The sequence below is a fragment of the Lutra lutra genome, chromosome 3 (assembly GCF_902655055.1).
Source record: "Lutra lutra chromosome 3, mLutLut1.2, whole genome shotgun sequence".
NCBI classification, from domain to species: Eukaryota; Metazoa; Chordata; class Mammalia; order Carnivora; family Mustelidae; genus Lutra; species Lutra lutra.
The window spans coordinates 48,246,014-48,268,385 of NC_062280.1; the positions used below are offsets into that span (position 1 = coordinate 48,246,014).

The 22,372-nt window shown below is 48.5% G+C and overlaps 1 protein-coding gene across 1 annotated transcript in view; it reads right to left on the reverse strand.

Moving 5' to 3' along the window:
* Positions 1-22,372, reverse strand: part of LOC125095101 (contactin-associated protein-like 4) — a 133,870-nt gene that overhangs the window by 74,406 nt on the left and 37,092 nt on the right. Inside the window, exon 3 of the mRNA XM_047721057.1 lies at positions 8,180-8,373. Coding sequence (XP_047577013.1) covers positions 8,180-8,373 — 194 coding nt within the window. The remainder of the gene's footprint in view (positions 1-8,179; positions 8,374-22,372) is intronic.

Consider the following 22,372-nt stretch of genomic DNA (forward strand, 5'->3'; position numbering starts at 1 on the left):
GTGAATTTGGATTAGTTGTAAAAGTATATTGTAAATTCTATGTCAACCACTAAAAATATTAAAAAACAACAGGAAATCAGTAGAGGAAATCAATAGAATCAGAAGCTGGTTCAGTGAAAAGATCAATAAAAGTGATACATTTCTAGTTACGCTAATGAAAAAAGAAAGGACACAAATTGCTAAAATCAAAATGATAGAGGAGGTATTATCACAGATTCCATGGACATTAAAAATATAATAAAGGAATAACATGAACAACACTACGTCCACAGATTTCAAAACCTATATGAAATGGACCAATTCTTTGAAAGATACAGTCTTCATGTTATATGCAACTAATGTATCATTGAACATTATATAAAAAACTAATGATGTACTGTGTGTTGGCCAACTGAATTTAAATTAAATTAAAAAAGAAAGAAAAATACAGTCTTTGAAAGCTCACACCACAAGAAGTAGAAAATCTGAACAGACTTACATCTATTAAATAACTTGAGTCAATAGTTAGTAACTTTCCTAAACAGAAAACACCAGGCCTAGATGGGATCACTGGTAAATTTTTCAAAACATTTAAGAGAGAAATTCTCTACTTTCTAGCAGATAGAAGCAGAGGAAATTCTTCCTAACTGACTCTAGGAGGCCAGCATTACCATAATGCCAAAAACAAACAAAGTTTGCGAGAAAAGAAAACTGAGGACTAGTACTTCTCATGAACAAAAAATCTCCAACAAAACATTAGCAAATCAATCCAATAATATATAAAAATAATTATACATTATAACCAAGTGCATTTATCCCAAGTATGCCAGGTAGGTAAAGCACTCCCAAGATCAATTAATGTAACCCATCACATTAACAGTGTAAGGAAGAAAAATTACATGATCTTATTACTAAATGCAGACAAAGCATTTGACAAAATTTGACATGCATTTATGATAAAAACTCTCAGCAAGCTAGCTAAAGAAGGAAGTATCCTCAGCTTGATAAAAGATATCTTCAAAAGAACTATACCTAATATCATACTTAATGGTGAGAAACTTGAGATTTTCCTGCTAGATATCCCTCTCAACCCTGCCTTCCATATTGTGTTAACTAATGCAGTAAGATAAGAAAAAGAAACAGAAGTTGTATGCATTGGGAAATAAGAAGCAAAACTCTATGTTTACAGATGACATTAACATCGATGTAGAAATCTGAAGGAATTGACAAAAACTTCCTGGAAATAATGAGGAATTTTAGCAAGATTAAAAGACACAAGATTAGTATGCAAATGTCAATAAATTTCCTACATACCAGTCATGAACAAGTGGAATTTAAAATTAAAATCATATTACTATTTACATTGGTCCCCTAAAAATGAAATGCTTAAGTATAAACTTAGCAAATTATGCATAAATTATGCATAGAGGGAAAAACTATAAAACTCTAATGAAAGTAATCAATAAAGGTATAGTAACTGCACAATCATTTTGATAGATGGATAAAAAACATTTTACAAAATCCAACAACAATTCATAATAAAAATTCTCAACAAAATAGGAATAGAAAAGACCATCCTCAGTCTCACAAGTTACATCCATCTAACATGATAGCTGAAGGTGAAGGACTGAACTGTTTGCCCCTAAACTAGGCACAAGGCATGATGTCTCCTAGTGTCTGCTTTTCAACCTAGTCCTGAACATTATAGCAAGTCAGTAAGGAAAGAAAATGAATACAACGTCCAACTGGGAAGGGAAAACAAATCTATTAAACTGTTTTTACTCCCACATGCCTTAATTCTGTTTGTAGGCTATTCCAAGAACACATATAAAAATGAGCCAAAAAGACCTTCAAAAACCAATACGTCAAGTTCTCAGGTAATAATATTAATATATAATACTGTTTTATTTCTATGTACTAGAAATAAATATCTAAAATTGAAATCAAAAAGTAATTCCATTCAGGCGTGAGGAGCAAGATGGTGGAGGAATAGGAGACCTAAATTTCATTGGGTCCCAGGAATCTAGCCAGATAGTTATCAAACCGATCTGAACCCCTACAAACCCAACAGGAGATTGAAGAGAGGAGCAGCAATTCTAGGAACAGAAAAGTGGCCACTTTCTGGAAGGTAGGACATGCAGAGAAGTGACTCTGAGGCGACACACGGGAAGATAGACCATCGGGGAGGGACCAGCTCCTGGTAAGTGGTGGAGCAGTGGAGCACAAAATCAGAATTTTCAGAAGTCTGCTCCACTGAAGGACATTGCTCCAGAGGCTAGGCAGGGGATGGAGCCCTCACGGGGACAGTGTGGTCTCAGGACCCTCAGGGTCACAGAAATACCGAGGGTGTCTGAATGCAGCAGAGCTCCCAGGTATCAGAGCGGGAAAGCCAGCAGCAGAGACGGAGGCAAGCAGTGGACTCTCAGCTCAGGGTAACCTTAAACCATGGTATGGGGCACAGTTGGGTCTCTGCTCTTGGATCAGGGACCCCACAAGTGGCAGATCCAGAGAGACACCCTCCTTCCTCCTCCAGGAGTTGTGGCGTGGGGGCACAGCAGGAGTCGGCTGGGTTTGGAGGCTCCAAATGGAGCTGCGCGCCAGAGACAGAAATGCTCAGTCACAGACCGGGTGTGCTCAGAGCGTGGCTGGAGGCGAGGGAGATGGGAAGGATTGACTGCTTTCCTCTGAGGGTGCACTGAGGAGCAGGGCCCAGAGCTCTGGGTTTCTCTGGCCAGAGATTGGGAGGCCGCCATCTTCATTCTCGTCATCCAGAGCGGTACGGAAAGTGCTCAGGGAACAAAAGCTCCTGAGACCAAAACAGCGCAGATTACTTAGCCCAGCCCCTGGAAAATGGGGTGCAATTCCATCCCAGACAAAGACATTTGAGAACCACTGCAAGAGGCCCCTCCCCCAGAAAATCAGCAAGAACATCCAGCCTTGACCAAGTTCACCATTCAGTGAGAACTGTGGAACTCAAGAGTTACAGGAATGCGGCACATAAAATTCATGTTTTTTCCCCATGATTCTTTAGTCTTTAATAAAAGTTAAATTTTTAAAATTTTACTTTTTTCTTATTAAAAAAATTTCCTCTTTCTTATTTTAGCCTTTTTAACTATTTTATCTTATCAATACCTTTTTGAAAATCATTTTAAATTTTCATTGTTATTGTCATATTCTATTCCTTCATTGTATTTAACCTTACTTTATGTATACATATATGTTTTTCTTTCTTTAAAATTTTCAGATACAGTTTCTTCTAATGGATACAAATAAACCCTAAATCTAGTGTATGGCTTTGTTCTAGTCTCCAGCCTGAGCACATTCTCTCCTTTTTTTTTTTTCTTTTCTCTTTTTCAACCAACTTCTTATCAATTCCTTTTTTAGAATCTTTTAAAATTTTCATCTTTACAGTCATATTCCGTCCCTTCACCATGTTTACCCATATTTTTATTTATATATAAGTTTTTCTTTCTTTAAAATTTTGGAAGACAGTTTCTTCTAATGACCAAAATATACCCAAAGTCAAGTGTGTGGCTCTGTTCTAATCATATATAAATATATGACTTCTTTTTTTCTTTTTCCTATTTTCTACCCCTGGTTTCAAGTCTCTTCTGACTTGGTGCTGCCCTCCCCAAGCCGCTGAATGCTTTCCTTGGGGAAATGATCCGGAGGTAGCACTCGCCTCCCTTTCTAGCTTGGGTGGGCACGTGGCTCCACGCCAGCTCAGAGAAGGGAGAACATTCTGTGTCCTTCCCGACCAGGTGGCCCAGACCCCCTTTCCTCCAGATCTTTCTGCAGCCCATCCCGTCAGTTCCAGAGTGGAGTCCCTGGGTGCTCTGGCTGCTCCTTGTGTGACGTCTGTCTTTCAGCACTGTGGAGGGCGGTGTTTGCCCTGACAACACAGTCCTGTGGAGGCCTCTTTGGACACAGAACACCATGTGATCTCTGGGTACTCAGATCAGTCCGGATCTAACCCAGATGATGAATGGAGCACAGGAACCTCCTGGAGGAGCCGCCCTCCCCCTCAAACCCAGGCCTGCTGGCACCACTAGTCGTTATTCTGTCTGTCTCATCAACACACGGCCATGTGATCTTCCAACATTACTGACTCATGGTGGCTCTTGTAAAAGCACATCCTGCATGTCCTCAGTGTCAGCCACTGAAGTTGGCAATGATTCAAGCGAACACACAAAAGACAAACAGGACTGAAGTTCAACACCCACCACCTTTGAGAAATGAAGGAAATATTGTGGATGCAGCCCAGACCTGCAGTCCACCTGTGGTGCCAGCATCATGCCAGGGATGCCTGCCTACCTGGAAGGCCACACCATGTCTGTCTCTGGATGCAACAGCAAGTCCTTCCCGTAATGATCGCCTCCTTGCATTTTATCTTCCTGCTTATATTTGGAAGGTCTCCAAGAAATTTAAAGTTGCAAATGACTCACTAATTCTGGTGAATTCCGAGTACCTACTGCCATGTATCCTTGAGAAAGGCATCCATCAATCAGGTACTGGTTATTGTGCTAAAACTTAAATTTAATTTAATTAATTTCCTTTTCCCTCAAGTATGCTGCCAGCATGTGTCAGACGGGTGTGCCCATCCTCTGAAGGACATGCATAACAGGGACGACCTCCCTAAGGGTTATGGTCACTGAATTCTGAACACCTCATGCCTCAGGTTCAGAAACAGCTAGAGTTCTGGTGGGCTCTCGTGGGAGAAAATGTGGCTCCGATGGCCCCTGCAGGGAGTAAAGGGGTTCTCACGGCCACGGCCCCTGGGAGGTTGGCAGCCCGTGGGGAACCTTGCTCTCCAGGGGGACAGCTGGACAGATGAGCAGAGCAGTGGGGCTGACAGGTGTTCTAAGACTGGAGGCTGACCTGGCAGTGAACTCTCAGAGGATTCATGAAGGATGTGGGCGGCACCCTGCGTGCAGACACTGAAGTCCATTGCCTGGTGGGAACCTGTGTTCTGTGGGGCTGTGGGACGAGGAAAGGTGGGCAGGGGCAGCTGCGGGGGTGGGCTTGGGGCCAACCTGTGTGGGGGAGCTGAGCTCACGGGTCCCTGGACTGAGGCTTACGGTCTGGGGGTCCCTGGACTGAGTAAGGCTTGTGGCCCAAGGGTCCCTGACCAAGGCTCACAGTCAGCACAGCGCCAACAGACACACTTGGGTGAACCCGACCCATAGGACTGAATGAGGAACTCTCTCTGCCTGGCAGGGGCACCAGCACAAAACAACGTAAATATCAGAGATCTACAGACGTGATGCTGAAGGTAATTGCAAGCATGTTGTTTTCACTGACAAGAGTGTTCATATTTTAGGTAATAAAACTGAACACGTTAATTATTGCTGATTTCACAATTCCTGTCTACAGCAAGTGCTCATGGGAAGGGCAGACACTAATGAAATCGATTTATCACAAAGGCAGCTAACTGTGAACGCCAGTGTTGGAAACACCAGCATCAGTGGCTCTATTTTAAGAGAATGTAACAGGCTGATCCCAATAATTATCGATTGGTGGGATTCAAGTCTGTGAATGTAACAAGTGTTCAGGTTAAAAGAAAGCTAAATAGGAAACACACCCAGATTAGAATATAAAATGTAATTATACCTTTATTGACATTTTTAAGGATAGATTACTTTGGCATAACCTATGGTGTCCTGTTTAGATATGAATTAAGGCAATAAAAATAGCAAACGAGATCATATTAAGACTAAAAGCTTCTGTTCATCAAAGGACAGGATCCACAGAGTGAGAAGATGACCCATGGGGTGGGGGAGGGGCTTACAAGTCAGGAGTCTTATGAGGGGCTGATACCAGAATGCATGACAAGCTCCTACCCTCACCACACCAAAATCAACCTGATCAAAAAAACCGACCAGAGATCCAAGCAGGCATTTCTCCCAAGATGTGCCAACAAACACAGAAAAGATGTTCGCCATCAGAAATGCCCATCAGAGCCACTGAAATACCCTGTCACACCCAGCGGGATGGCTGCTCCCGAAACCGAACGGAACCAGGGAACCAGTGTGGTGAGGGATGGAGAAGCTGGAAGCCTCAGGACCATCGGGGGATTGTGACTCGACGCAGCCCCAGCACATGAAAAACAGTTGGGGTGTCCTCAAAAATGACACACAGGACCACCACGTGACCCAGCAAGTCCAAGTCTGGGAACACACAAAGGAAGTGGGAGCAAGGTCTTTGTGAGATATTTGCACCCTGGGGTTCAGAGCACTGTATATAACCCCAAGAGCTGAAGTGTTCATTGACAGACGGATGGATGAACAAGATGTCACCCACAGAAACAATGGAATGTGACTCAGCCTTAAAAAGGAGGCAGATCCGGGCGCCTGGGTGGCTCAGTGGGTTAAGCCGCTGCCTTCGGCTCAGGTCATGATCTCAGGGTCCTGGGATCGAGCCCCACATTGGGCTCTCTGCTCAGCAGGGAGCCTGCTTCCTCCTCTCTCTCTGCCTGCCTCTCTGCCTGCTTATGATCTCTGTCTGTCAAATAAATAAATAAATAAAATCTTTAAAAAAAAAAAAAAAGGAGGCAGATCCTGACACCTGCTTTAGCACAACTGAACCCTGAGGACATTACACTCCACGACTCAGCCTGTCACCAGAAGACAGTGTAGGATTCCACTTACCCGGGACATGGAGAGTCATCAGATTCATAGGGACAGAAGACAGAGGGTGGACGCCAGGGCCTGGGGTGGGGTAGGGAGTCTGTGTCTCATGGGGACAGTATTTCAGTTTGGGAGGATGAGAGCCTTCTGGAGATGATGGGGGCATTGTGCTTAGGGCCTTGGAAGCTGTGCGCTTAAAAACTGTTCAGATGGTCAGTTTTAGGTGACATGTAACAATAACTAAAGCACCTTTTATGGTGAAGGAGGCCCACACAGTCGTGGCAGAGAAAAGGTAATGGTATTGGTAAATCACATCCTCCCAGAATTCATACTGTGTGCGAGGTCACAGAGTGCAGTCTTGACCCCACAGGCCCCATGAGAGGAGGGAGAGGTCACGCCCTCCCACCTGCACAGAGCCGTGAGAAGCATGCCTGCAGGCGGGGAGGGCTCCCACCTCCATGGAGAGACCAGTGTCTGTGGTGCTCCCACCCTGGGCCCGAGCCCCTCCACCCATCCCAGTGTCCCTGTGTGGGCTCGGTTGGGACCCATGCTCCCCGAGACAAGCAGTGACGGGGTGCTGCCTGGTTGCCGGGGCCTGAGCCACAGGACCTCACATCTCCCTCCTTCCTCTGAATGGCATTGACAGCGTGAAGCCTCCCCTGTGGGATGAGGGCTGACCTGCGTTATGCTAATGGAACCAGGGTGCTGAGGCCCCGAACGCCCAGTGGGCACGTTGCCTCCTGGCTCACAGCCGCAGCTCTGGTGGTGTGCCCAGAACCGTCTTATCCCAGACAGGCTGCACAGATGCCGCCGAACCCTGGAGCAGAAGCTGATGTGGCCTTGGCTGGAGAAAGAGGGTGTGGACATCACAGGAGGGGCTGTAGGACACTTGGGCCTGCGTGACCCCAAAGCAACCTTCTCTGCTGTTTACATGACAAATGGCGTCTTCCCACCCAAGTGTCGCTGAGCAGCTCCTTCAGCACTTGGCTTCCGTGGTCTGTGGCTTCCCTGCCGCTGCTGTTTTGTGGGACCCAGGTCCTGGACCGTCTCCACTGCCCACGCGCCCGCCTCCTCCCACCCTGGTCAGAACCTGCACGGTCACACACACTCTGCCTCACTAACTACACAAGCAGAGGGACGCAGTCTGTGGCAAATGTCCCGAAAGTAACAGAAGTTGAACAAACAGTCTGCTCCTGCCCACGGCCGTGGGATGCAATCAGAAAGCTGACTTTCTGTGAACGCCAGCAGACAAGGCCACTCGGCTTGTGTCCTTCAGGAGCCCTGGGTCAGGGAAGAGGGACAGGGCCACATCTGAGCTCCCGAGGAAGCCTCGGGACCCCTGCCTCTGAGAGGTCATGCAGAACACGGGCGGGTTTTCCCACTCGTGACCAGAACAAAAGGGTTTTTTCCAACTGTTCCTAGGCTATGAAATCATTTCTTTTTTCGATGCTCACGGATTTTCACATATCCTGCCTCTGGGAATGGTTTGTTTCTCTAGAGGGTCTGAGACCCTGGCCCAGGGATGGGGGGGCGTTCTCGGGGCCCCTGGAGGTCGCGTCCCACGGAAGGCCTACCGCAATGCTCTCCTCGCGCCGGTATAGCTTCCAGTTCCTGCCACTGTCGCTGAACATCAGGAGGTAGCTGGTGACCCAGGAGGAGCTCCCGTACCCGCCCTGCGTGGCCACTGCGGTGACTGCCACCCTGTCCCCAAGGTCGATCTGCAGCCACTGGCTTCTGTTTGACACACGGGGTGTCCAGCCACCAGCTCCTTGTGGAGGGAAAGGAGATGCAAAACCATAGTAAGAGCAGGAAACATTAAAATGCATCTTCAAGGGGCAAGACTGGCACAGAATGTGTGCCCCTGTGGCTTCCAGGAACACTATGTCCCTAATGCCTGGGAACCTTGACCTCCTGACTGCAAACACAGTTATACATAGTGAGCAACTGCTTGTCTGTGCCCTCCTGCTCCTGAGGCATGTGACAGCCTGGGCTCCGGGTGCTTGGCATCAGGGGGACACCCCCATGGAGCCTGTCACCCTCTGAACCAGTGTCCTTCAGGCTCTGTGCCGGGCTGGTCACCATCAGCCTATGCACCTTTCCAGGGTCCGCAGGGCGTCTAGCTCCTAGCAGAACTGGACGTTCATTTGGATGCCCCACCTCTGTGATCCAGTGTCCCACTCTGATGATGCACAGTCCTCGGGACATGGCCTGCCATGGGGAACCCAGACTCAGGGACATGGGAGTCTAAAGCAATATTGGGAGCTCAGAGGTGGGAGAAGGTGCCGGTGGATGGTGACGCCGTGTGAGGTGGGATGACAAAGGCAAACCCCACCCCCAAGGGGAGGAGGGGTTCGTGCAGCAAAGTGCACCCCTCCACACACTCAGAAGACAGAGGACAAATGAGACCAGTGGAGAAATGGCAACCACCCAGCATGGGGCCAGTGACCCTGTGGCCCTAGCCCTGAACAGAGAACGAGGGGGACAGCACAGGGACCTCCTAGGGGCACTGCAGAGGCCAGGAGAGGGGACAGGAGTGCGACCAGAAGGTGGAGTCCTCCTTGAGCCCCCACCATGAAGGGACAGACCCAGGCTCGGAGAGTGTGCAGTCCCCGAGGACACGCAGTCCTCCTCCCATGCGCATGGCAAATACCCACGATGGACACCAAGTGCTGGTCATGCAGGGATTGTGGAGGTGGGGGCTGTGTGTCTGTAAGCTGGAGGAATCCTGTGTCACCAGACCAGTGAGAGAAGAGTAAAACCCAGGCAGAATTACTGAGAAAATCAGGAAGGAAATACTCACCAAAAGTAATTGGAGAACATCCCTACCTCCTAAAAACAACTATGAAGCAAAAGGAAACCATGGGAAATAAACTCCTCAAACAAGCCTTTGAGGGTCCGAAACACCATCTTGAATCACAAGGTTGGGGCTAAGAATAACAATGGACCAAACACAAAGCTATGACAAAACACTGATTGAACACAGGAAGCAAATGGGATAAAAAGACAAAATTATCTGTAAAATAAAGAAGAAATACCATGACATACCATTAGAATGGCCCAATCCAGAGCCCTGACAGCACCCAGTGCTGGGAGGACCAGGGGCGTACTCACTGCTGGGGGGATGCAGGAGGGAGACAGTCTGACTGCTTCTCCCCAAATAACACTTTCACCACAGGATCCAGAAATTGCGATCCTTGGTATCACACAAAAATCGCACACTTGGTCTGTAATTGACAAAACTTTGAAAGCAAACAAGATGGCCCTCAGGGAGTGGATGCATGAATCAGCCGTGGTCCATCCATACAGTGGACTGTTGTTCTGTGAGAAAAAGAAATGAGCTATCCAGCCATGAAAAGACATGGAAGAAACTAAGTGAAAGAAGTCAATCTGGGGTTTGGGGGAGGGTGAGCAGGAGCTGGGGGTCTGGTGGAGGGTGAGCAGGTCCTGGGGGTCTGGGGAGGACGAGCACAGATGATATTTAGGTCAGTGAAACCCTGTGGATGATATTGTTATGATGGACACAAATGTATTTAGTGAAACCCACTCTGCACAACACCAAGGGAGAGCCTCTGGGCTCCAGGTAACAGGAGTGCATTAGTATCTGCTCATTGAGTGCAGTGCACGTGCCGCACGACTGTGCTACTTGGTGTTCATGGTCAGGACCCCATGTGGGGGGCCGTAAGAGGGTGTGGCATGTAGGGGCTCTCAGTCCTTCCTACTCTGTGTTACTGCAAACTCAAAACTGTTCTACAATCAGCGCGTTAGTTAAAGAGAGTAAATTGCCCAGAGTCCGGAGAATAGACTGAGACGGAAATGTAGTGAAGGACATGAAAGAAGGTGGCGAACATCTGAGAACATGAAAACGATCATGTGAATAAAGGATCAGAGAAGCAGTGGTCAGGGGAAGCAGGCAAAGCGGGAAGAGTGTACAGAGAGCTGAGTCCCAGGGAGAGACACAAACCAGTGCAAGAGGGTTGGTGTGGGAAATGCCGCCTAAGGCAACCTTTCCAGAGAGAAAGGACCACGAGAGCCCAGCAGGGATGGCATTGTGGACCGTGAGCAAAGATCCAGAAATAGACCCAGACACATGGGAGAAGTGGCGGGGTCTCCAGGGTTTGGGGTGAGGACAGATACCTTCCCAAGTGGCCCTGGGACAGCAGGGCAGCCAGGGGAGGCGGTAGAGTTAAACCCATAGTTTACATGCACACAGCACCAGCGCCTAGTGGGTCAGGGTTTTGGTGTGAACGTCTAAACGGATAGACGCAGGAGTGGGGGGAGTTAGGCTCCTCTTCACCATGGTGCCAAGAAATCTTCTCTCACTGAGACTCAAAACCCAGGGGCCACACAGGAAGGACTGATCCTCTGATCACCACAGTCTTCCTAGATGCATGACGAAAGCAGAAGCCAACCCCAGAGCAAGTCGAAACACAGCCGATGAGCGGAGAAAGTGCCCCGTGAGGCACCAGCTGTAGTGGGCGCCCAGGAGAGTAGTGAGTGACGTGTGCTGTGTCAGAGGACGGGCCTGGGGGGATCTCCAGGACCTACAGAGACCCTGGAGCATCTCCTCCATGGGGAAGAAAGACAGGGTGTGCCCATCTGTCCTTCCTGCCAACTAATAGGGAGGGTGTGCGCACCGCTGTGGAGACAGGGCCCAGAGGGAGAGCCCGAGAGGGGGCTGGGCAGGTTGGGGGGCACTCTGCTCTTTGTGGCAGACTGTGGGAACTGAGGGGATGGTCCACATCTCCCCACCTTCCCCAGAAATAAGCGACAGGAGCCAACCAGGACAGGGAGGAGCCTGCATATAATTCAAGGCCAGTGTGAGCCTGGCTGCCTCCCAGACAGGACTGCATCCCCTGGCGGTCAGGGAGCACGGCGCACCCAGGGTCTGGAACAGGGGAGAACCTAGATGGGCCTAAACCCCATGGTCCACCCAGGTGTGCAGGTCTGCAATCCTAGAACCACCTTGCATGTATACTAAAATTGAACCAATTAGTCAAGATATTGCAGACAATGGGGGCCAAGTTTTTCTGCTCTGGGAGGAGGGAAGGCTAAGAAGAACCCCGGTTTGGGCTAGAATTAGAAGGATTGATAGATATTGGCGGTTTGATGCACCTGTAAAGGGATACAGAACTACAGACACGTGTGGGCCCACATGGCTTAGCATCTCAGCATGCAGGTCCTGGGTATGACAGCTGGGAGGGCTGCTGGCGATGGCACCAGTGGCCAGGAGCACAACTCACACCCAGCCCTCCGCTTCGGCACCCCGTTCTCCTGCACAGTCACCCAGGGTCCTTGGAGAACTGGTTGATTTCCATACAAAATACAAGAGGAGCTTAGAACATCTTGTGCACCAGAACGTAGGAAATGCTGAGAAAAAGGGAGCCTTGCTGAAAGAACGGAAGAACCGGCCTGAAGATTGGCCAACTTTAGGACAACTGAGCAGTGAAATGAAAAAATAGATTTTACTGTGAGTACCCACAAGTTTCTGCTGGTGAAAGGAAACGAGCTGGATACTTGGGTGGCTCAGTCAGCTAAGCGTCTGCCTTCAGCTCAGGTCATGATCTCGGGGTCCCAGGACCAAGACCCGCATCGGGCTCCCGGCTCGCCAGTGAGTCTGCTTCTCCCTCTGCCCCTCACCCCACTTGTGCGCGCTCTCTCTCGAATAAATAAAATCTTGAACAAAAAAAGAAAAGCAATCAAGCACATACTTGCTCAGGAGGAAGGGGCAGCTCTTCCTCACAGGGGAATTCCCAGGGTGACCCCACAACAAGACAACCCTTTAGGGCACACACCACAGTGGAGGGTGGCGGGCGGATCAGCGGGTGGATGCTGACGCTGCTGGGGGGATGTTCAGGAAGAGACGACACTAAGGTCTCAAAGTGTCCCTCAAGTCACTCATCAGCATTGAGAGGTCCAGGTCCATGTCGCTGTCATCAGACTCCTCATGAGCCCACAACACAAGGAGGACACATGGCATTTCTGGAGCACTCTTGTCAGAAATTCATAACCTCACTCTAGTCAGGGGAAAACTGTGTCAACCCAGGGATCGCTCTCCAAAAGACCACAGAAGACTGAGTTCTCACTCAGTGATGGAGGGGACAAAGGACCCAGGACTCAGGTGCCTCGGGGGACAAAGAAAGGACAGACACAGAGGCAAGCAGCTTGCTCTGCATTCTGGGCTGTCATTCTGGGCTTCCCCACCTTGCCATCTGTGCAACGTTAGCAGACAGGCGGGAAACCCAGAAGTCTCTTCACATCTGTGACTCTTCTGTGCCATTAGCCCAAAATAAAAAGTTAAACAAGTGTGGACAAGAAGGGAGAGGGTCCGGGAACCCCAGGCCATTGAGAGGCCATTATCAAAGACTGTGAGCAGACTTGGATGACAGCAGGCAGGGCAAAGACAAAGAATTGGAGGCCACCCGAAGACAGGCCCTCTGCTGGCCTCCCCACTGCCCACGGAGCCGCTGCCAAGCCAACTGGACCATTGTGCTTCATGATGCGGAAGCTGGGGTCTGCTCCCAGCTTGTAGTACACCGTAACACTCATCTGATGTTGTGACAGATCTCTGATGCTCTCTAACTTCCGGGCTGGGGCTCAGTAGGGTCTGAGCAGTGAAGCTGGCTGGCATTTGGAGGTCCTGCTATTTGGTCCCTGAATCCCAGAGAGCCTGGGGAGTCTGCACAGACACCTCCCAGGCAGAGGTCCCTCGGCGTGTGGCTCACCGCTGCAGTGTGTGAGATCCTGAGTGGTCATGAAACCATCGTCCTTGACCAGAAGGACTTTAATACCAAACATACCATGCAGGGATGGAAATGATCTCTCTCTACCCTTCCGAGGTCTTGGCTGATATGAAACAAAGGAGCAAGAAAAAGACAACCAGGAGTTTACCAAGGTGTGCAGCTCGTGATGCAAGGAGACAACAGGGGAAATGGGGAACCCCAAAGTGGCCTAAACCTGGGGCTCAATACCGTCTTCAGCTGAAGAGAGAGAGAGCTGTGGGTAAGGCCTGGGGGGACAGGAAAAGTGGGCCAGTGCGACTCAAGTCCCCTGTGGGAGTCTCCTGGGATTTAGTACCATCCTCTTCCTGGAGGCAAAGGAGGCTCCCTGCACCAGCAGACATCCTGACAATAGGGTAGCATCTGCTCTGTTCTCAGAACTTCTCCTGCAGGTGCTAATTCTCAAGACAGCCAGCTCAAAATGATCCTTAGGCCAAAGAGACACACTTTAGGCCCATGTGTTCTGGTGCTGTTCCACGAGGAGGTTAGAGAAGACAGCATGTGAACAATCATACCCCCAGGACCTGGGGTATAACCATTGTCCTTGCAAATGACAAAGGACTGACGAGTGACTCCTGGCACAGTCGTAGACCCACAGGGTGTGTGTTCAGTTTTGCAATTTTTAAAAAGGTTATTTATTTTAGAGAAGGGGAGGGGAGGAGCAGAGGGAGAGGATCTCAGTCAGGTTCCCTGCTGAGCACAGAGCTGATACAGGGCTGGGTCCCAGGACCCTGAGATCATGATCTGAGTCCAAAGCAAGAGTCAGATGCTCAACAGATTGAGCCACGCAGGGGCCCCTATTTTGCATTTTTAAAATCCACAAATGAGCACATTGTAGCCCTTTTCTCTGTTACTGTCGATTTTCAGTCTGCAAGGGTCTAAAGAAATTGTTACCTATCTCTCGATTAGTTACAGAATGGGCGCCCCTTTATGTGCTAAGGACGCCGCTAGCTGTCTCCTTTTACGCGATCTTATTTCTTAAAGGCAGCTGGACAACTCCTCAAAACCTCAAAATAGAATTACCCCATGACCCGATTCAACACCTAGGTGTACGGCAAACAATTAAAAAGTCAGCACATATCATGCATGAATACTCACAGTGACGTCAGTCACACTAGCTAAAAAGTAGTAAAATCCCCAGTGCCTATCAGTGATTGAATGGCTAAACCCAGGTGGTTTCTGAGCCCTGACGTCATGGTCCCAGCACAGGGGATGTCTCTCAGCCTCCGAGGCAGGTCAGCCGACGCATGGACACTCCCTCTGTGGACCTGGCAGGAAGCAGGTGGAGGGGCTGGGGGAGGGGAGGGTTTTTGAGGGCTGAAGGTTGTGGAACCAGATAAAGGAGGAGCCCCACAGCATTGTGAGTGTCCAGAGTGCCGCTGAACAGTTCACTTTAAATGGTTAACATGTGATTTTTAACACAGTAGAGAAGGATCTGGGGGAACGTGTTTAAAGTTTCCCCTTTACAAAAGAGAAGAATAAATTTGGCCAATATGCTGCAGTTGGTGGTTGTGTCACAAAAATAGCTTTGAAGTTTATTCTAGCGCATTGTTTGAAATGTCAGCTTTTTTCCTTTTGCTTCTTACCCACTTTGAAATTATATTCTGTGGATGAATTTCATCCCAAGATCAGTTACTCACACTTTACGGTAAGAGTAAGGAGGCCAAAACGTCTGTCATGTGTGTTCCGACTCGTGTGTGGCTCCAAAGGGCCGAGAGTGTGCAGGACCCCAGACCCACCCCGGGCAGGGGCCACGTCCAGCTGTGAGGACTTCAGTGGGGCCCGGGGCTGGGTGTGGTATTACCTCAGATGCTCTCCCGCCACATAAACCTCTTGATGGGGATGGCCTACAGCAGCAGGGTGTCTGTGCCCAGTGACACGCATGACATCTCAGGACATGGGCTCTGCCCGTGGCAGTCAGGACACAGACCACAAGGCTCAGAGTGTCTGTTCTGGCCTTTCCCACAGCTCAACAAGCAGACAGAATATATGCAACCTGAGGAGCCGGGGGCCCACAGATGTCTGCATGGGGGCTTGTGGGGACTGACCATGGGAAGCCTCTGTGTGGTGAGCAGACCTGGAGGTGAGTAGACAGACGTGCTGTCTTTGCTCAGTGCATGGGAGGGCTGGTGCTCCACTGCTCACCTTTGGTGACCACACCGTGTCCGGCTGTGCCCTTTGCAAGGTGGTTTTCCTGATCTCATGTCCTCAGCTCTGCACAGAGAGCCAGCTTTCCTGCAGGCTGGGAAGTGCCAGTCTTGAACGACACCTTCAAAGTTCTAATTTCTTCTTCACCAAGTTCATGCCTCAAAACGTCGTCTTTTGCTTCTTCCAGGAAAAGCTGAAGTGCTTCACCAGGATTCTGTTTGCCGATGTCAGGCACCCTGGTGGCACTGTGTGGCCTGTGGCAGAAGACAGACGTCTGGCTGGGGCCGGGGTCCAACTGGAGATTCTCCTCCCATGTCCTTCCGTTCAGCCACTATGCCCTTTGGCTCTGTGCCACAGATCAATAAAACATGTGAACCTGCTGCGTTTTCACGATCCAGGGATTTGATGGGATGCGGCACATTAGAAATCCGGGAGCACGAATCGCTGCACCAGGAGCCCAAAGCTGCATTCACCCAGACCCCTCTGCTCTGTTATCCAGACCCCAACTGAGCTAAGGGTTTATTCCTTGTTTTGTTGGCGAGCCCTGCGCCACGGCCCATGGAGGCTGCATTGGAGAACCACTGTCCCAAAGAGCAGAGGTCCATCTGGGGCTTCTCCTCAGTGTCTGTTTGAATGAGGAGAGCAGCCGAAGAGAAAGGTGCACCAGCAGCCTGTAAGATAATCTAGGTAAGAAAGAGTTAAGGGTAAACATGAAAACAGTACCCACAGAGGAGAAGGGGGGACCAAGGAGAGGTCCCCAGGATGGGCAGGGACCCTCGCTTGCAGGCTGGCTGGCCTTTCCTCGTGGGCGCTTGGCCAGCGGCACCGCCAGGAGTGGTGGGAATGTGGGAAGGAAGGACACCTTCCAGTGTTCACTGTGTTCTCCCAACCCCTGAGAGGTGTGGATGGCGGGTCTGGGGGCTCTCGGGGAGGACTGCCAGATTTCTGATTTCCCAGTAACTGGAATGGATGCTGGTCAGTTACAAGACGGTGAGTCTGGCCTTGTGCACAAACGGTAATGCATCTGACTGTCTGGAAGGGGTCAAGAAGCAGCTCCTCAGGTGTCACGGGATTCTCCTGTGCCTCAGTTTCCCCTGTGACTTTACACCTGGCCCAGGTTTGCTTAGATTACTGGAATGCTTCCTGCACTTTAAAACTCATCAGATGAACACCAGGTGTTGATGCTGACATGGCTGGATCCCCGGCCAAGTGGGTGGAACTCCTGCAGCTTTTGCAAATTCCTCCTGCTCCCCTTGGGGAAAGTGTGTTTCCCAGCCTCCCTGACCCCTGCTCCCCTGGGGTGCTTTACCCTGCTGTGAATCCACTTTGAAATCTAGAGACAGGAGAGTGGCAAAAGCAGTGATGTACAGGGCTGCCTGACCCTGTGGGGGATGGAGTCTGCCCCCTATCCCCGAAACCCCTGTCTCCCTGCAGCATCTTGAATGTCCTGGGACCTGCTGGGAGGCCAGAAGATGCCCCCCTGGACACACGCACATGTGGAGAGACAGTCCCTTCTGCAGCCGTGTGTGGTCATGGCTCACCTTCCTGTAGACCAGATGGCCCCAGACTCTCAGGGAGCACTCACCCTGCCTGGGCTCTGCTCCCCATACACCCTTGCCCCAAAGCCCCCTGTTCTCCATCTGGAGGCCTGCCGTGGCAGGAAAGGACAGATCTTCTGATGCATTTGCTATGTGGTGACGATCCACTGCCCAGCTTTCTGATCACAGCCTCTGAGCCCACTGTCCCCGTACTTCCTCTGTCCCAAGAACCGGGGTCAGGGATGGCCTTGCTCTTCTCCATGAACCAGAATCCAGTGACACCATCTCTGTGTTTGCAGAGGCAGAGACATTAGGATCCCAGCCTTGTCCCTGGGACATCTCAGCACCCAGAGGGCCCTCAGGGAGCCCTGACATGCTGGGCTATGGCCTCAGCTCTGGCTCCTGGACCCTGCTCCACACTGAATCTTCCTGTCAGCTGGGTCTTCTCCTGGACCCAGCCTTCCTGCTGTCATGTGCCTCAGACAGAAGGGTCTGAGCCTCTGCTTGCTTTTGTCCTCTGTGGTGAGCTCCTGGCCCCTCCTGGGACAAAGACCCCTCCCTTGAAAGGACACACTTGGACAGTGTCTCTTCCTCTGTCCTGGAGACTAAGCTGCACAGTCAGAAGCCCCCCTGCTGACAACAGTCCCCTGGCTGTCTCCAGGGTGTGAGGTCTCCACTGCTCAGAACGTGGAGGCATTGACAGTTTCCACGTCCTCAGAGGCAAGCTGGACAAGGTGGACATCTGCTGAGATGGTCAGTGGTTGGGAGGTCAGCATTCCAGACAAGCGTTGCTGACAAAGCAGGGTGTAGGGAGCTGTGGCATCCGGTAGGAAACCTACCCATTCTACTCTGTGGCTGCAGGTGTCTTTGTCAAAGGACAGTGGACAGAGTCAGCCGAAGCCCCACTTGTCTGTAAAGGCACATGGGCCCCAGTAACTCCCTCTGTCCCTCTGATCTCTGATGGCCCTGGGGAAGGCTTCCTGCCAACATCAGCCTCAGCTTCACGTGCACACACACCTGCTGTTTCAGACCTCCTGACGAGCTGGAAGGCACCAAAGAGAATAGTGCCTTACGTGTGTGTCCCTGCACACGGGCTTCCACATCTTTCAAATGGCAAAGCCCACGTGGACATGTAGTCAGTGGGTGCAGATGGGAAGGCGGCAGGTGCTCTCGAGCAGGAGCATGCAAGGAGGTGGGTGCAAGGAGGCAGCAGGAAGGTAGAATCAGAGAAGCAGCAGAAGTGCACAGACCTCTGGTTCCTCAGCAGCCCAGCTGAACTGGCTGCAGCCCACGGCGTTTTCTTCCTAAGTGAGTTGTAAGTGGGGATCTGTCTTGGGCGGAGGCTGGGGCCCAGCTTCACACACAACAGAATGGCTGGGCTATTGTCAGCTCTCCGTTGGTCAGTCTCCGCACAGGGATGGGACAGGATAAGCAGACAAAGAGATTGGGAGTTCGTGGGCGAGTCAACAATGCTGTTGGGTAACTTGATCCAGTTTTCATTTCCAAAACATCCCATCCAGCAAAGCAGAACACAGTTCCTTCCAACTGCACACAGAACATTTACAAGGTGGACTATACTGTGTCCATAAAACACATCTCAATTATCTTAAAGGGACTCAAATCATGCAAAATATGTTCTCTATCCAAAATGAAGTTACTAGGGCGCCTGGGTGGCTCCAACGTTTAAGTGTCTGATTCTTGATTTCGGCTCAGGTCCTGATCTTAGGGTTGTGAGATCAAGCCCCATGCTGGGTGTGGAGCTTGCTTAAGATTCTCTCTCTCCCTCTCCCTCTGTCCCCTCTTTAAAAAAAATAAGTGAAATAAATAAATAAATAACAGAATGAAGCTATAAATCTGTAACACAAGGATATCTGCAAAATACTGAAATATTTGGAAACTAAATAACATACTTTTAAATAACCCAAATCAAAAGGGAGATTAAATGGAAAATTAGAAAGCTTTTGACTGAATAAAAGTGAAAACACAAATTATCCAAGCTTGTGGCTGCCACTCTTACCAACTGGGATGGGGGATTGGGAATACGAGAGGGTACTCAAATCAGTGAGCTTACTTCTAGACCTAAAGAAGCTAGAGAAAGAAGGAAATATAAACCCACCAACTCAGACCGAAGTAAGAACATAATAGAGATGAAATGGAAGTAATGAAATAGAAAACAGAAAATCAATAGAGAAAAATAAATAAAACCAAAAGTTACTCCTTAGTTCTATAAAACTGATAAACTACTTGGAGTTATCAGCAGCAAATAGAGGATCCATTAATTACTAATATCAGGAGCAAGAATGACATTACTACTGGCATCAAAGGTTAATAAGGAAACATTATGAAAAACTTTATTCCACTCAGTTTATTTTTAAACTAATGACATGGAAAATTTCCCTGAAAGACAGAAACGAGTAAAATTTCATTCAAGAAGAAATAGGTAACTCAAACCACCCTAATATTGATTAAAGAAACTGAACTTGTATTTTATTTTATTTTTTTTAAATATTTTATTTATTTATTTGACAGAGATCACAAGTAGGCAGAGAGGCAGGCAGAGAGAGAGGAGGAAGCAGGCTCCCTGCCGAGCAGAGAGCCCGATGTGGGGCTCGATCCCAGGACCCTGGGATCATGACCTGAGCCGAAGGCAGAGGCTTTAACCCACTGAGCCACCCAGGTGCCCCTTTATTTTATTTTTTTAAAAGATTTTATTTATTTATTTGACAGACAGAAATCACAAGTAGGCAGAGAGGCAGGCAGAGGGAGAGAGGGGGAGCAGGCTCCCCGCTGAGCAGAGAGACCAATGTGGGGCTTGATCCCAGGACCCTGGGATCACGACCTGATCTGAAGAGGTTTTAACCCATTGAACCACCTGGGTGCCCCTGAACTTGTATTTTAAACTTTCCCACAAAGAAAGTTCCAGGTCCAAGGATTTTACAAAAAAGATAGATCAAAAATTCATGCAAGAAATAACATCAGTTCCACACAAACTCTCTAGGAAGTGGAGGAAATAGTTACCAATGAGCTCCATGAGTTGGCAAGATCCTGATAACAAAACAATGCAAATAATTGAACAGAGAAGAGATACAGACCTATCTACCTTAAGAACATAGATGCAAACATTGTAACAAAACATTAGCATATAAAATCCAACAATCTATGAAAAGGTTAGTACCTCAGAACCAGGTGTGACTTATTCCATGAGTGCAGAGTTGGTTTAACATCAGAAATTCAACTGATGTGATTCAGCGTGAGAACATACTGAAAATGTTCATAGGCTGAACTATACAGTCATCAAATAAATGCAAAAAAGTTTTTGAAAATAGCCAACATTCATTTCTGATTGAAAAAAAAAAAAGTCTTGACAGGCAAAGAACAGGGCATTTATTAAAAAAACAAAACAAGGGGCGCCTGGGTGGCTCAGTGGGTTAAGCCGCTGCCTTCGGCTCAGGTCATGATCTCAGGGTCCTGGGATTGAGCCCCGCATCGGGCTCTCTGCTCAGCAGGGAGCCTGCTTCCTCCTCTCTCTGCCTGCCTCTCTGCCTGCTTCTGATCTCTCTCTGTGTCAAATAAATAAATAAAATCTTAAAACAAAACAAAACAAAACAAAACCCTGTAAGTACCATCCTGTAAGGGTGGGAGACGGCTGCTTTCCCTCTGAGATCCAGGACAAGGCAAGGCTGTCCGTTCTTGCTGCATGCACTCAACACCACTAATGGGATCTAGCCAAGGCAATAGGGCAAGAAAGCGAAATGGAAGGAATTGGATCGGGAAGGAAGAAGCAAATGGTTTTATCCACCAATAGCATGGTCATCCATGTAGACACACCCGTAGAATCGAAAATATGGTGGAAGAACAAATATATGGCCTTAGCAAGTTTTCAGATTACGCAGTCAAATCAATACACAAAAATGCATTGTATTTCTTTGGCATGACTTGTGTTACTGACCTGATTGTTTATTACAAAATTAAAGTTCTTAGAACAGCATTGAGTAAAGGAAATTAAACAGACCACTGGAGCAGAAGTCCAGAAGTTGACACAGTCATTTGTGGTCAACTACTTTTTTACAAAGGTACAGAAAATTGAGTGGGAAAGGACCAGCTCTTCCAAAAACTGGGCTGGAATGATTAGATTTTTTTTTTTTTTTAAGGTGAGGGGACTTTGTTCCATAGCACAATTTCTTTGACAAAATGATAAATTGGTCTTCCTCAAGATAAAAACCTTTACTCTACAAAAAATGCTGTTTAAAGAACAGAAAGTCAACAAACACACCGAGAAAACACATTTGCAACTCCAACCCACATACCTAAGTATAGGTATAACTCTCAGTACTCAGCAACTACAAACGGAACAAGCCAATGCAATACTAAAAAACTTGCAAAAGTTTTGAACTTTTCCCAAGAAGATAATCACAATAAGCCATGAGAAATGTCATTATCCTCCGGGGGGATAAAATTAAAAACCCTCACATCTGTTAGAGCTTCTACAGCTCAGACAGCTTCACATCCTGGGGTTTCGGGAGGGTGTGGAGTACCTAGAACTCTCCAGCAGGGCCGGTGGAGATGCAAAAGGGCAAAACCACAGTAGAAAATTCTCTGTCAGTGTCTTAAAATACTGGATATTCACCTACGGCTTAGCCAGCAATAAATACCACTCGGGTCCCTAAGCAAGAGGAACAGAAATGTGTCCACACAAGACCTGTCCAATAAGGCTCAGACAGTTTTATTCTGTGTCCCCAAACCAGAGACCACCCAAGTTTCCTTCAACTGGAGAGAGGACACACGATTTTTGTTATATTCATACATAGAGTAGGACTCAGAAATTAAAAGGATAAAGTAACTGAAACACCCCAAAAGTGGATTATCTCATGTTAGGCAGAAGGACCCAGATTTACCTGTGTTCTACAACATGACAAATTACCTCAAGGTGATGAAAATCGGGAGGATAGCTGCCTTGGGGGTGGGGTATGGGGACAGGGCTGGAGGACACTTTTTAGGGTGAGGGTATATTTAATTACTTTGTTGGTGAGGCAATTAAAAGGGTGCATCCATTTGTCAGATTAAAGATATGAATTAAAACAATAATATTGGGGAAAAAATATGTGAAAATCTCAATTTTGGAAACATTGAAATTTATACCTGCGGAGTGCTGCATCTTCTTTGTTTAAAGAAAAGAGTCTTCTAAAGTCATTCCTAATCTGTAGTCTATAGGAACTAAAGAAAGGAAAGCCAAAAGAAAACAAGTGAAGTGCATTTTCTTTGCAGCCGCAAGAAGGTGGGAATTCAGAATGAGCAAACAAAGCTG